This window comes from Budorcas taxicolor, chromosome 6 (assembly GCF_023091745.1).
Source record: "Budorcas taxicolor isolate Tak-1 chromosome 6, Takin1.1, whole genome shotgun sequence".
Classification (NCBI taxonomy): Eukaryota; Metazoa; Chordata; class Mammalia; order Artiodactyla; family Bovidae; genus Budorcas; species Budorcas taxicolor.
Genome location: NC_068915.1, coordinates 68898006 through 68913938, shown reverse-complemented (window position 1 = coordinate 68913938; position 15933 = coordinate 68898006). Strand labels below are relative to the sequence as shown.

The 15933-nt window shown below is 46.1% G+C and overlaps 1 protein-coding gene across 1 annotated transcript in view; it reads left to right on the top strand.

Moving 5' to 3' along the window:
• The window catches only part of SCFD2 (sec1 family domain containing 2), a 397018-nt gene that overhangs the window by 363417 nt on the left and 17668 nt on the right, over positions 1-15933 (top strand). The window contains exon 7 of the mRNA XM_052641944.1: positions 2144-2278. Within this exon, the coding sequence (XP_052497904.1) occupies positions 2144-2278 (135 nt within the window). The remainder of the gene's footprint in view (positions 1-2143; positions 2279-15933) is intronic.

Genomic DNA, 15933 nt, shown 5'->3' with positions numbered 1-15933 from the left:
TCTGAATGGAGAGTTCCAAACAATAGCAAGGAGAGATAAGAAAGCCTTCCTAAATGATCAACGCAAAGAAAGAGAGGGAAATAATAGAATGGGAAAGACTAGAGATCTCTTCAAGAAAATTAAAGATACCAAGGGAACAGTTCATGCAAAGATGGGTAAAATAAAGGACAGAAACGGTATGTACCTAACAGAAGCAGAAGATATTAGGAAGAGGTGGCAAGAATTCACAGGAGAACTATACAGAAAAGATCTTAATGACCCAGATAACCATGATGGCGGGACAACTTACCTAGAGCCAGACATCCTGGAATGTGAAGTCAAGTGGCCCTTAGGAAGCATCTCTACGAACAAAGCTAGTGGAAGTGATGGAATTCCAGCTGAGCTATTTCAAATTCTAAAAGATAATGCTGTGAAAGTGCGACACTCAATATGCCAGCAAATTTGGAAAACTCAGCAGTGGCCACAGGACTGGAAAAGATCCGTTTTCATTCTAATCCCAAAGAAAGACAATGCCAAAGAATGTTCAGAATACTGAATAATTGTTCTCATCTCACACGCTGGCAAAGTAATGCTCAAAATTCTCCAAGCTAGGTTTCAACAGTACATGAACCAAGAACCTCCAGAAATTCAAGCTGGTTTTTAGAAAAGGCAGGGTAGCCAGAGATCAAATTGCCAACATCTGCTGGATCTTAGAGAACGCAAGAGAGTTCCAGAGAAACGTCTACTTCTGCTTCATTGACTATGCTAAAGCCTTTGACTGTGGATCACAACAAACTGTGGAAAATTTTTCAAGAGATGGGAATACCAGACCACCTTACCTGTCTCCTGAGAAATCTGTATGCAGGTCAAGAAGCAACAGTTAGCACTGGACATGGAACAACAGACTGGTTCCAAATAGGGAAAGGAGTATGTCAAGGCTGTATATTGTCACCCTGCTTATTTAACTTACATTGTGCGAAATGCCAGGCTGGACGAAGCACAAGCTGGAACCAAATTGCTGGGAGAAATATCAATAACCTCAGATAGGCAAATGACACCACCCTTATGGCAGAAAATGAAGAGAAACTAAAGAGCCTCTTGATGAAAGTGAAAGAGGAGAGTGAAAAAGTTGGCTTAAAACTCAACATTCAGAAAACGAAGATCATGGCAACCAGTCCCATCTCTTCATGGCAAAAAGATGGGGAAACAATGGAAACAGTGAGAGACTTTATTTTGGGGGCTCCAAAATCACTGCAGATGGTGACTGCAGCTATGAAATTAAAAGACACTTTTTCCTTGGAAGAAAAGCTATGACCAACCTAGACAGCATGTTAAAAAGCAGAGATATTACTTTGCCAGCAAATGTCCATCTAGTCAAACCTCTGGTTTTTCCAGTAGTCATGTATGGATGTGAGAATTAGACCATAAAGAAAGCTGAGTGCCAAAGAATTGATGCTTTTGAACTGTGGTATTGGAGAAGACTCTTGAGAGTCCCTTGGACTGCAAGGAGATCAAACCAGTCAATCCTATAGGAAATCAAACCTGAATATTCATTGGAAGGACTGATGCTGATGCTGCAGTTCCAATACACTGCCCACCTGATGCAAAGAGCTGGCTCATTAGAAAAGACCTGAATGCTGGAAAAGATTGAAGGCAGGAGGAGAAGGGGACGACAGAGATGAGATGGTTGGATGGCATCACTGACTTGACGAACATGAGTTTGAGCAAGCTCTGGGAGTTGGTAATGGACAGGGGAGGGTTGGTGATGGACACGTTAGGGAAGCCTAGCGTGCTGCAGTCTTTTGGGTTGCAAAGAGTCGGACATGACTGAGCAACTGAACTGAACTTATACTTCATACATTAAATTGTCACTTTAAATCTAGATTGAAAAATTAGCCATCCTATAACTATAGCTCTGGTAAGAGTTGTTTGCTTGTGGAAGGGAGTATGAGAAACAAAAAATAGTGCCAGTGTACTGGAATAAACATTTTTCCCAAAAAATCAATGTTGTTATATTATCTTTTCACACACACACAAAACCATAGCCATTGCTCAGGATCAAAAATAAACTTGTTTTGCTTCGTTTGGTACAGATAAAGCTATCCTCTCTCCAGACAAACCAAACAAACTCTTTTACTTACGGCACAATATTTTGTCTTTCCAGGCATCCTATAAACCATTGTTGAAGCAGGTCGTGGAGGAAATATTTAATCCCGAGAAGCCAGATCCAGTTGACATTGAACATATGTCTTCAGGCCTCACTGATCTCCTTAAAACTGGATTCAGCATGTTCATGAAGGTAAAGTCACCATGATGAGGTAATCCTAAGTGTAACGCTGTCTTGGCTGGACTTGAAAATGCTGGTACCTCCTTAACCCTGGTGAGTATCACCGAAGAGAATGTCTGGCCTTTCTGAAACCAGGTACAATCTTCATGTAACTTTTGCTTATAAACAGCCTGACCCTCTAGCTTCCCTTGACCTAAGTATTATGATCTTTTGTGATCAATAGGTAAGGACATAGCCCTCCAGGGTAGCACTACTGAAAATATCCCTCCTGGTTCACGTTTTCACTTAACACAAATCCACATACAGATCTTAGTGGTAGTCTTATACCCTTAATTCTAGAGCTTACTGTGTGGATAACAAGTAACTCTTCTCAGTCATATAACCAGCATCATCCCAAAATCCATTTGAAAATGACTTTTATTTTGGCTTAGCAGACTCCCCGGTGACAAGTACGAGAATTTCTCTGGCTAATATCGAGGCTAAGTCAAAATTACCAAACCGCCTTTGCAGTGGAGATGAAAGGAGGCAAAGTACACAAATGTGATCTATTTTTAACCCACTGTAAAGTTTCTAAATTTAAAAAGATCTAAATGAGATTACAGGCTGACCTCCTCGTCTATGCCAGGATTTCGGTTGTAATAACTCTTGGAAATAACAGAATGTTTTGCCAGTTTCAAAGTGTCTTTGAAATCATGAATTAATCTTCATAGACGATCTGGCCTTTCAGAGTTCAATAAATGCATATGCCAGGAAAACTGGTCCGCTCCAAAAGCCAGAGGGCGGAAGCCAGTCAGACTCTAAACCAAGCAGTGAGCAGCTGGAATGGATGCTAGGTCTCCTCCCCAGTGCTCCCAGTCGTTATCAACTTCTGATGCAACATGTGGCTGGGGCATTTTCCCTCTATCTGTTTTTTGTTTCTTGTTTTTAATAATAGAGCACAGATCAGCTTCTCAAAAGTGTTCAAGGGCTCCTGTGTAGATGTGAGCCAGGGTTGTCTAGCAGCTCTTCATACTGGCTGGTTTTTACAGATGCTTCCCGGCTAGACATGCTCTCTGACTTTCTCTGCCTGAGCACTCTATTGCTTCATTCATAAGCTTGGACTTAACCTTGAAGAGAAACTCAAATAAGAAGTGTGGACTTCCCTGCCCTGGTCGCTCAGGTCTGAGGACAGCCCACTGTGACCTTTTGCAGTCAGCCTGCTGCATCCATAGTCTGGCCAAGGGCCCAAGTGGAGGCTCGAACCTGCCCATGCTCTGCTCACTACGGGAGTTTCTGATTTGCAAAGAGGCACGGTGTCAGTGAGACACCTAACTTGCCCGAACATAGCTCTCCAGTGATGTTCCACAAAAGAACAGTTTCCTGGCAAAAGGGTTCTGTGACAAAATATGTTCAGAAAACCCTCAGTTAAACAGAAAATTAAACCAAAAGTCTTTGCTGTCATATGTCACAGTGCCTTTAATACACTAATGGACTTTGCAACTCTCTGACGGCCGACAGAGACCATCTGTTGTAGGAGGACTGTCCACTTGCGTTTTCCATCACTGTTTCATGAACCATGAGACATCACATCTTTTAATTACCCTTTGAAACTCTACAGTGTGTTTTCTGCAGCTCTCCTCGCAGTTGGAAGCTTCACTGTCCTAAGACGGGCTTTGCCTGGGGAGATGTTTAGAACTGTCCTGGGCCATCACTGGGCTGCCGTGTTTCTCTCCGTTCAAATCCCTGGAGTTAGGGCTCATGCAGAGATGCTCCTGCCCCCAGAGATGGATCCCAAAGGGAGGTTTCCATTTAACGGATTTAGGAAAAAGAATCATGCATTCTCCCAGCAGCTGCCAGGACCCACTCCTCAGCCCCCAGCTGCTGGGCCTCTGCACTCACTTACCAGGGGCATCTCATTTGTCTGCGGGTGGTGGGAGAGTCTTGGTGGGCTAGGCAGACCCTCCCCACCCCAGCACCCCAAGGGAGAGTCGTTTCATTTTGTTTCTACCTGGGCCTCTATGGCTGGCTCTTACCATCATTCCAGAGAACTTGGCAAGGAAAGTTACTGGCAGCCGACGTGTCAGGGTTTGAACAAACCTGCAGTAAATGAAAAGAGGAACACTAGGGCTTTGAGGAACCACCTTTGATTTCCCGTGGAGCTCCATCTTTGACACAGGGGTGTGCCATCGGGAGAGGGTGTCTTCTACTTTGGTTTACGGCTGGTGGAAAGAAGAGGATGTGGAGGGAGGCGGCAGAGGCTGTCATGGCTGCGGCCATTCACCAGTCTCCCTGGTCCTGTTCTCTGAGGCTTCTCGCTACCAAAGTCAGGCAGCTAAGCTGTGGTCACCTGTACCCGGGGATCAGCCATTCTAACATTCAAACCTCACGATGACCCTTTCATTATCCCTGCTTTACCCATGGGGAAACTGAAGCCCAGAAGGGGTACGCAGCAGACAGGAACTTTCAGAAGGCTAGGGTTGGGCCGTCCTCCCCACCCCCCCCCCCCCCCCCCGCCACCCCGCTAGGTGTTTTCTGAACAGCACACAGGAAGTGGGACGCCAGGATTCATCCCCAGACCTATCTTATTCCAAAGTCCACGGTCTTACACACAACATTTCTTAGCACCAGGATGCTACTAGGTATTCTCTTGGAAGTTCAGCATTCATGTGTCATAAATCCTTTTCTTCCTGATGCCTCATTAGCACAGATGCTTTCCCTCTCCAGTATCTATGCAGTGCCTCAATCAGCTCCCGGCCCGGAGTGATCCTCAGAACAGTCCAGGTGAGGGTGCTCTCCCCGGGTCATCTGCTGGCACTGCTTCTCTGGGACTCAGTCCAGGGACTCATGGGCCGTACAGCCCCGCGAGGAGAAATGTGTGCAGTGGTGTTGGGTTGCCTCCACACGCTGCAGCTTCATTCTGTATCAGCGGCCAACAGCCGTTGCTTTCCTGCCACTCGCTGCTCTACTCTGTGCCTCTGGGGCCTGTTTCCCCCTCTTCTTACTCAGAGCCAACTGAAGGTGAGCCTGAAAGGCGCAAACAAACAGAACCTGATGGAATAAAGGTGTCCATGTGGCCTCCTTCTCGGCTTGGGGTGCTACTCGTCCAAACGAGAGAGCCGCGGTGCTGGAAAGGGAGCTGAGCTGCTCGCCTCTGGTTTCACAGATGACATCGGCTTAGAGTCGTCAGAGGGAGGACCTGTAGCCTAGGCAGGGGGTGAGAAGCCGGGGAGAGATGTGCTAGTAAGTAGACCAGTAGATGTTCCCACAGGGTGTGCTGTGGGCCCCACAGCGGTGATAGGAAGACCATAGGAGAGGGGTTTCCAGGCCCCAGGGTATCGTCAGGGCTCCATACCTTCTGCACACACCTCTGCGGCTGCACATACTCCTTACTTTATCATTATACATCTTTATCATTACACATTGAAGTGAAGTGAAAGTCACTCAGTCATGTCCGACTCTCTGCAGACTATAAATTGAGGAGGATAATAGTAGCCACTTTATAGGGCTGTTGTGAGAATGAAGTGAGTTCATACATACAGAGTATTTACAATGGTGCCTGTCCTACAGTAAGTGCTAAGTACATATTTGCTATTTTTATTTTTACAAGTTCATGGTCCTGGTCTGAGTGTGGTTCCCAAGAGCCACCTTGAGAATCTTTGTATCCCTGTGTGGAGCCAACATGTGGGCATTTGGTGCATACAGATCGACTGCTGAGTGAACAAGTGAATCACATAGGAGAGACTAGACACCTCCCCGCAGAGCCACGAGCATGTCCTCTCTCACTCCTGACTTGTTCTTGCTAAGGGACATGGAGTCTCAGCACCTGTGGGCAGCTGTGTTTGTACGACCGCACTGTGGTTTTCCAGACCCCCTTGTTCTCCCCTGTGAGTCCAACCTAGGTGTCCTCAGTCTCAGGGGACACAGACCATCCCGCCTGGGGCAAGCTGTAGAGCCTGTGAGATTCCGTACATGTGCTGTGATGAGATGGTTCAAGGAAGGAGAGGCTAGCTGGGCTAGACCCTGACCACCTGGGGGATGGAGGCAGAAGCCCAAAACAACTCGGGCCCCTAACTCCACCAGGAGCCCTACAGAAGCTGTCTCCACATCCCGGGAGAGGGCAAATGCTCCACCCCACAAGTGCCCCTCAGACAGCCTCTGTGCTGTAGGGAAATGAGACTTCCATTCCAGATGCTCCAAAGTGGCTCACAGCATTCAGTCTCATTGACGTACATGTCTGCAGATGGTGGAAGTTAGGGGATACGCCCATATGTCCAAGATTCTCTGCAGCAAACAAATCCTCTGTGAGAGGGAAGTCAGGGCGGCTGGGTTCTGCCCTTAGTACAGTCAGAACCTCATGTGCTGATATCAGACTGCAGCTTGTTTAAGTCACTTTCCTTCCATTGCTTTAGCACGCTTTCCTGTATAAATCAGACTCTCCAGACAAGTCTCTCATCCCCGCCTGTCCCGGTTATCAATGGGTACATCAGAAGCCGTGTTGAAACACTGGCTTTAAATATCATTGATCATTTATTTTGTTCATGAATGTGCTGTCTGGGCAGAGCTCAGCAGAGAAGAATTCGCCTCCAAGGTTATGCTGACCATCAACTGGTAGCTCAGCCCGGCCTGTGAGCTGAAGGCCTCAGTTCCTCTCCACACAGGCTTCTCCGCGTGGCCTGAGCTTCCTCACAGCAAGGCAGCCGCATTCCAAGGACAAGCATCCTGAGAGAGAGCACCAGGTGGGAACCTCAGAAGCCGCAGAGCATCACTCCCACAGTGGTCTGTCGGTCGAGGCAGTCACAAATGCCTTCCTGGGTTCAAGGGGAGGAACCTGCTCTCTTCCTGTTAAAAAGGGAACCAGAGCATGAGGAGCAGAAAATATCATTGAGGCCTCTTTGGAAAAATACCATCCGCCCTCCACCTAAGTGTAGGATTGGCTGTCCAGCCCAGCAAGAGCGGTGTTTGAATTCTAGAAGTTTTCCCTTCAATCTAAAGGACAGAAAATTCACTCATGCTTCTGATCTGGTTTCAAAATAAATGAGCCTGGAAAGTCTCTGATAGCAAAAGGCATGCTTGCTATTTGCCTAAAATCATTTTAAATAATATAGTCTTTTTAAAAAAATTAACAAAAAATAATAAAAGCCTTCCTGAGGGATGAGACGCTGAGCTGTAGAACTTTGCTCTTCCAAGTTCTCCCATCAGGCCCTGTCAAGGAAAGAGACAGGCCGGGAAGTAGAGCTGGGCACCCTCAGGGTCATTCTGCCTGAGGTTCTGAGAAAGTGTTTGGAGTCAACTCGGTGTACTCCTCCACCGGAGGCTAGACTTGTGGTTAGCCGCACAGAACTGTCGGCTTCAAAGGGCAGTGCCCTGGGTGGAGGGGAGTATCAAAGTCCAGAGAAACCGCTTTGGCAGAACCTGACTTTTTTTAAACAGTCAAGTAAGTCTTCTATCCCAATGCCTGTGTGTGAAGCACCTTGATCTCTGTAGAAAAACACTTGATAGCGATCTAATAAATAAGTTGAACCATACCTTCCCACTCTCACAACAGCGTTAATTTAATTTAAAATGAGCATGTCTAATAGGCAGCACTTTGAAAATGCGTTTCTGGAATTTGTGGTTTGGATTTCAGTCTCCTGAAAATAATACATTTTATATCTACTCCATGTGTTTGGACTCCAACTTGTTTTGACTAAAGGACATGATTTGTCAAGATGTTTTCTCTGCTGAAATTGGCATGAGGAGGGCGGGTTGTATCTGATGAAATTGCACAAGGCCCTTTTACCTCCTTTTACGAGTGTTGTTAAACTGCGTGTTGTTGTTCCCTTTCGTATATGGCCGTGCTTAACTGGAAAAAAATAAAATAAAAGATTTATGAAAAACACTCACAGAAGACTCAATGCTTGCCTCTGGGCCCTCAATAGGAGTTCCTGTGAGTGCTCCATGGCCTGGGCCCACAGGATAGAGGGGGCAGCTGCTCAGGCCCACCCGGAAAAGCTGGAGCTGAGATACGTTGTTGGCAATTAACCAAGTGGCACTAACTTCATCAAGGAAAGCCCTCATCGGGAGGACCGAGTGTCTCCGAGAATGCAAGGGCAGCCATGCAGTGAGCCTCAGGAAAGATTGGGCCCAAGAACTGGAAAGCCATCAGGAAACCAGACAGTTCTTGAAGACAGGCTGCGGCCTGCAGAGATGCCAAGAACCATCCCAGCTCAGTGTCCATGCTCAGTGAACGAGAGTCAAGTGAACGGCTGGGAGCTGTGCCACAGGTGCTGGTGCTTCTTAGGAGCCTTGACTGGGCCTCATCTGTCTTAGGTCAAGTGTCCATTCCCAGGGGAGGGTCTCACATTGGGCCTGGGTCAGGGGCCCATTCCTACACCATTCAGTCAAGGTCGGAGGAAGGCAGGATCACATTGTAACTACACGGCTGCCAGGAGCCCACCCTGTGACCATGCAGATGGAGGGGACTGTTCATGTGTGAGCTGGACAGACATCTACAGATGCAACTATGATGGGGTGAAGGAAGCTGTAAGGACAAAGGGCAAAAATGATGAGCTTCAGGTGCAATTTGATGTCAGATCCCTGGACTGAGGATGGTCATCAAGTCCAGCTCCTCATAGTTTACATAAGAAAAACACAACTCAGAGATGGACTGTTGGCTTAGGCCCATTATACTTAATAGCGTTTCTGATGAGAGGAAAACATCTCAGCATTTGGTGTCTGTTGATTAAATCAGCACAAGTCTTGGAATTTGTTTGCAATACTATTTATAACTATTGTTTATATTTTCTCCTTCTCAATTATGCTCCATACTGTGGTTTGATTTTTGTGTAACATTTGCTAAATAAGATCCATAAGTTCTAGTGAGTTAGATCTTGGAAGGAATCATTAAACACAAACTTGGGTTTGGCCGGCTACAAACTTTGCCTGCCTGTGAACAATTACCGAGAGCCTCTTACGTGCTAGTCACTGCTGTGGGTAAGGAAGATGCAGACAGGCTAGCTGTCCTACCTGCCACAGCACAGCTCACATTGGAGAGCTTACAGTTGGTTAGGGAGAAGGACAGGAACCTTGAGAGTTGTGGGGACAAGAGAGAAGTGGTGTCTGGGCGGGCTGTGAGAGTACAGAGAAGGAGGAGCTTAATCAGGGAGTCAGAGGAACTGAATGTGTCTGACCAGGAGTGAGATACAAAGTGATGGAAGTTCTGGGCTAAGTCGAAGGAATTCCAGGTAGCTCCAAACGGCTGGAGCTCAGAGCAGCCTGTGAGGAGTGGAAGAAGATAAGACAGAGAGAGAAGCAGAAGGCAGGTCACGAAGGGCTGGAGGCTTGACATTTGACCAGAAACCATGAGGTTTTATGCCATGTTTTTTAGGAATATAGAACCAGTGTATTAGAGAAGGAAATGGCAACCTGCTCCAGTATTCTTGCCTGGGAAACCCCATGGACAGAGGAGCCTGGCAGGCTACAGTCCATGGAGTCATGAGGGTTGGACACAACTTAGCAAGCAAATCACCAAAACAACCAGTGTATATTTTATAGAGATCACCTGGCAGCAGGGAACGAGGCCAGACTGGCATCAGATTAGGGAGAGAAGGTAAGAAGAGTCGGGGTCAGGTAGGGGCTGAGGGGATGAAGGCAAGGATGCAGCCCTGGTGGGTCCCACTGGACTGGGCATTGATGGGATGTGAAAGTAAATGAGGGCATTGTCCAGGGCCCCTCGTCCAGTCGGGGATGATTGGATGGCAGGTGTTTACATTCTCTCTGACTCAGAAGCAGAAATGGAGAAGAAAATAACTTGTGTTTTAGAGTTTAGGTGCCTGTGAGACAGCTTTGCAGCTTAGCAGAGCCTGGGCCTGTGGTAGCGACCTGGGGACACAAGCCCTCTGAGGCCTGGACCATGGACAGGGCAGGGCCACTCAAGGAGGGTGTTTGGGAGAAGAGGCCCCAGCAGTCAGGAACACAGTGTGTGATGGGACAGGTCAAGCAAGAGGAGAGCCCAGGAGGCAGGAAAGACACTGAGAGGGCTTGGAAAACAGAGAGGGGTTGGGGTGGGGTGGGGAGTCTCCAGAATGGGGACGCCATCCACGGCAGCAAATGCAACAGGGAAGTCGAGCTAATGACAGAGTGACTTTGGCAGCAGGGCAGCCTTTGCACTGAGATGAAATAAGTCCACGAGAAAACTGGTAATTGGCTGACATTGCCCAAAGAACTAAAAGTACAGAGTTTTAAGAGATGAAAGCTAGTAAAAATGCTTTCAGTTTGAAGAATCTGTTTATAAATGAGGGCGTGTGGAATGTATCCCGCTCTTCTCTGAGGCAGACCTGGATTTCTGTCTCAGCCTTATAGCTTATGAATTGGAAAACTTGGGACAAGTCACTTTACCTCTGTAAGCCTCACTGTCTCTATCTGTAAAATGGAGCTTCTACATACTTCATAGATCCTAAGATTGTGCAAAGTAATGCTTGCCCTGTGCGTGCCTGTGAAGTCGCTTCAGTTGTGTCCGACTCCATGCAGCCCTATGGATTATAGCCCACTAGGTTCCTCTGGCCGTGGGTTTCTCCAGGCAAGAATGCTGGAGTGGGTTGCCTATTCCCTTCTCCAGGGGAATCTTCCCTACTCAGGGATCAAACCCATGTCTCTTACTTCTCCTGTGTTGGCAGGTGGGTTCTTTACCGCTAGTACCACGTGGGAACCCCAACCCTGCTTTATTTCCTCCATAGCACTCACTGTTTTCCTCACTTATCAGTTTACTTCTGTATTTTGTCATTTTCCCCAACAAAAATATAAATTCTTTGATGGCAGAAATTCTTCTTGGTTCATTTACTGCTGAGTTCCCAGTGCCTACAGCAGTGCCTGGCCCATAGTACTTGCTCAATAGGTATTTGTGGAATGGATGAATAAATGAATAAAAAGCGGAGCTGGACGTCAAGTGTTCAGTGGCAGCAGTAGTGCTGTTACTGACTCCTTTTGGGACAAGAGCCATTACGAGGCCACCTTCAAAGTCAGCACAGCTGCTCTCAGGGCCCAGGGACCTTTGAGTCAACGCTCCCATTATGCTGTCTCTCTCCTGCAACGCCCGCCCACTGTTGGAGAATGGAGGACCTGACTGTTGCCTGTGCTGGGGACAAATGAGTCAGTCATGAAGAGAAACAGAGTGGAGGAGGATCAGCAGCTGGGTTCCCGGAATGCCCAGAGAACTCCAGGGAACCAGGAGCAGAGGAAACACTTCCCATAGAAACCAGTCAGGACATCAAAGAGTGCTCTTGGGGCCACAGCTGCAGAGAAGGTGTCGGCAGCCTTGGCTTCAAAGGCTGGCTAAATGGTGGGGAGAAATGGTCTTCTCTGACCAGAACTGATGTCTTAAAATCACAGCCAATGAAGGTTTAGAAATGTCTTAAAGTCACAGCCAGTGAAGGTTTAGAAAATGAAAGAAAGGGCAGTGAGCCCGACTTGCTTTATTAATCTGCGTGTTTTTGATGGCAGTAATGACGTTTACATCTTGCAACTTCAAAGTGCCCTACACCGTGAACTCACATACAAATGAGACTCAGCCGAGTGTGGCTGATTATAAGGAATGTGTTATTCTGATGGAAAAGACTGGAAAGACTCCACTTCCCAACAGTCTGCCAACTTGATGTGTTCTATAAAGGAAGCTGGTATCAAAACATAAATCTAAACAGAAACCAAAATAGCAAACAGCAACATGCATTAATGGCACCCGTTAATTTGTACCAAAATCAACATTCTCTCAACTCCTTGGCCCAGGGGTATTGATCCTTGTTGCTGTTTCTTTTTTCCTTTTCATCTTTCAATGCATCCTTCCAAGATTCTTGCAGTGTATTTCAGAGTCCGGACTCTCTTATGGAAAGCATATGTCTTTGAGAACATGCTGTACCAATGTGAAGTTCTGAAGCCAGTTGTATTTCCTTCCCAGGAATAAGTGAGAAACAATTGTTTGTAGGGTTGGAAGGAACTCCAGGTTGTTACTCAGCCAGGAAAAGCATGCATAGAACAGAGTGTCTGAAAGATCTCTCTCTTAGAGAGAGAGCTAAGGAAAGAAGGACATCTCCAGTTAACCTGTGGACCTCATCCATTCATTCATTCTTTTTATTCATGCAACACTTGTTGAAAGTTTACCATGAGCTAGCTCTATGCCCAGAGCCCAAAATACCAAGATAGATACAATCAGTCCCTACCCTCCAGTAGCTTACAGTCTAGGAGAGGAGATAGGCAGGCCTATCAAGGTTGCAGCCAGTGTGACAAGGCCAGAGCAGAGGTGTCTATCAGATTCGGGTCATGGGGCAGGAGTTGAGAGGTGGTTAGAGAGAGATTTTTAGAGGCGAGGATGGCTTTTAAAGAGAGAAGAAGGAGGTAAAGAAGAGCAGACAAATATGCAACAAGCAGCAAAGGTTTACTGTGTAGCACAGGGAACTACAGTCAATATCTTATAATAACCTATAATGGAAAATAATTTCAAAAATAATGTATGTGTATTTGTATAACTGAATCACCTTGCTATGTACCTGAAATGTAAGTCAACTGCACTTCAATAAAATGCATATATTAAGATAAAAAGAAGGAGAGGCAAGGGCACTTTATACAGAGGAAGCTATCCATGCCACGTAACATAACACGATGCAGATGGTGCTCAGTGTGACGGGCGCAGACAGAGGCCACTGGTGTGGCTAGGCCAAACCCACCGGTGCAGTCCCAGCCAATGCCTGTGGGCCCCAGATCTTCCCCACTAATATAGAAAAACCCTCAGATTATATCATTGAGCAAGAAAAGCAAAGTCCAGTACTGAGCGGCTAGAAGTCAAGATGGCAGTTGCCCCTTGGCGAGGTAGTGACGTGAAGGGGGCTTGAAGGGATCCAGAGTGCCAGCTTTCTGTTTCTGATCTAAGTACTGGTCACAAGGGTTTGTTTAGTTTATGAAAATAAATTGAACACTTGTGATAAATGCTCTTTTCAGGGCAAGTGTTCAGTAAAATGTTGCATGTTTAGCAAAATTTTTTTTTTTAATATCATGCATTCATGGATGGTTCAGGTCTTTGAGTGACTTCAGCAAACAGTGTATATGGAGGAGATGAAGATGGAGACAAAAAGCAAAGCCATATGAGAAAAACCTTCTGTACTAAATTGAGGAGTCTGAACTTTATCTTTCCTGGCTCTGAGCATGCAGTGGAGGTGACGGGTGTTTAAGAGTGTAACCTCTGCAGTTTGGCCCCTGCCTCCACGATTTAGTCACTATGTGTAAACTTCAGTCTCTTCATCTGCATCATATACCAATGATTGTATTTGCCTCCTAAGGATTTTTGAGAATCAGATAAGATAATGCACAAAGATTCAATAATAAATATTTGCACTTTAGAAAGTTCACTTAAGCAGGAATGAGAAGAATGGATGGGGGTGGCCAGATGAGGGACAGGAAGACAAGTTAGAAGACCCTAGCAATAATCTCGGAGAAGGCAATGGCACCCCACTCCAGTACTCTTGCCTGGAAAATCCCATGGACGGAGGAGCCTGGAAGGCTGCAGTCCATGGCATCGCTGAGTCGGACACGGCTGAGCGACTTCACTTTCACTTTTCACTTTCATGCATTGGAGAAGGCAATGGCAACCCACTCCAGTGTTCTTGCCTGGAGAATCCCAGGGACGGGGGAGCCTGGTGGGCTGCCATCTATGGGGTCGCACAGAGTCGGACACGACTGAAGCGACTTAGCAGCAGCAGCAGCAATAATCTAGTAAAGAAGAAATGAGGGAGTTCCCTGGTGGTCCAGTGACTAAGACTCCGAGCTCCCATTGCAGGGAGCCAGGGTTCAGTCCCTGGTCAGGGAGCTAGATCCCACATGCCACAACAAAGAGTTTGCATGCTGCGACTAAGACCTAGTGCAGCCAAAATAAATAATAAATATAAATATTAAAAAGAAGAAGAAATGAAAGCCAACCAGAACAGGGATAGTGGGAATCAAATAGAGATCAGTAAATTGGAGGGGGCAGAATTAATAGGACTTACCTAGGAGATCAAAAAGATAGCAAATCTAAAGTGACTTCTGGGTATCTGGCTCAGGGGACTGTGAAGGTGGTGATGCTTATAAAAAGTTAAGAGAAGGAATAAACTTGGCGGGAGTGGGGAGTGGTTAAAATCATTCATCAAATTTGAAATGTGTTGAGTTTAGGAATGCCAGGAGGCATCCAGGTGGAGATGGCCACTGGAACTAAATAGAGATGCTAAAGACATGATTTGAAGAATTAAAAGATTATTGGAGGCATATAAGTAGATGAGGTCCTCAAGTGAGAGTACCACAGTTCACTTCAGTTCAGTTCAGTCACTCAGTCATGTCTGACTCTTTGTGACACCATGGACTGCAGCACGCCAGGCCTCCCTGTCCATCACCAACTCCCAGAGTTTACTCAAACTCATGTCCATTGAGTCGGTGATGCCATCCAATCATCTCATCCTCTGTTGTCCTCTTCTCCTCCCTCCTTCAGTCTCTCCTAGCATCAGGGTCTTTTCGAATGAGTCAGTTTTTTGCATCAGGTAGCGAAAGTATTGGAGCTTCAGCTTCAGCATCAGTCCTTCCAATGAACAGTCAGAACTGATTTCCTTTAGAATGGACTGGTTGGATCTCCTTGCAGTCCAAGGGACTCTCAAGAGTCTTCAACATCACAGTTCAAAAGCATCAATTCTTCAGTGCTCAGCATTTTCACATCCATACATGACTACTGGAAAAACCACAGCTTTGACTACATGGACCTTTGTTGGCAAAGTAATGTCTCTGCTTTTTAATATGCTGTCTAGGTTGGTCATAACTTTTCTTCCAAGGAGTAAGTGTCTTTTAATTTTATGGCTGCAGTCACCATCTGCAGTGACATTGGAGCTCAAAAAAAAGTCTGACACTGTTTCCACTATTTCCCCATCTATTTGCCATGAAGTGATGGGACCAGATGCCATGATCTTAGTTTTCTGAATGTTGAGCTTTAAGCAACTTTTTCACTCTCCTCTTTCACTTTCATCAAGAGGCTCTTTAGTTCTTCACTTTCTGCTGTAAGGTTGGTGTCATCTGCATATCTGAGGTTATTGATATTTCTCCGGGCAATCTTGATTCCAGCTTGCGCTTCATCCAGCCCAGTGTTTCTCCAGATGTACTCTGCATATAAGTTAAATAAGCAGGGTAACAGTATATAGCCTTGACATACTCCTTTCCCAATTTGGAACTAGTCTGTTGTTCCATGTCCAGTTCTAACTGTTGCTTCCTGACCTGCATACAGATTTCTCAAGAGGCAAGTCAGGTGATCTGGTATTCTCATCTCTTGAATTTTCCACAGTTTGTTGTGATCCACCCAGTCAAAGGCTTTAGCTTAGTCAATAAAGCAGAAATAGATGTTTTTCTGGAACTCTGTTGCTTTTTTTGATGATCTAACAGATGTTGGCAATTTGATCTCTGGTTCTTCTGCCTTTTCTAAATCCAGCTTGAATATCTGGAAGTTCACAGTTCACGTATTGCTGAAGCCTGGCTTGGAGAATTTTGAGCATTACTTTACTAGCGTGTGAGATGAGTGCAATTGTGCGGTAGTTTGAGCATTCTTTGGCATTGTCTTTCTTTAGGATTGGAATGAAAACTGACCTTTTCCAGTCCTGTGGCCACTGCTGAGTTTTCCAAATTTGCTGGCATATTGAGTGTAGCACTTTCAC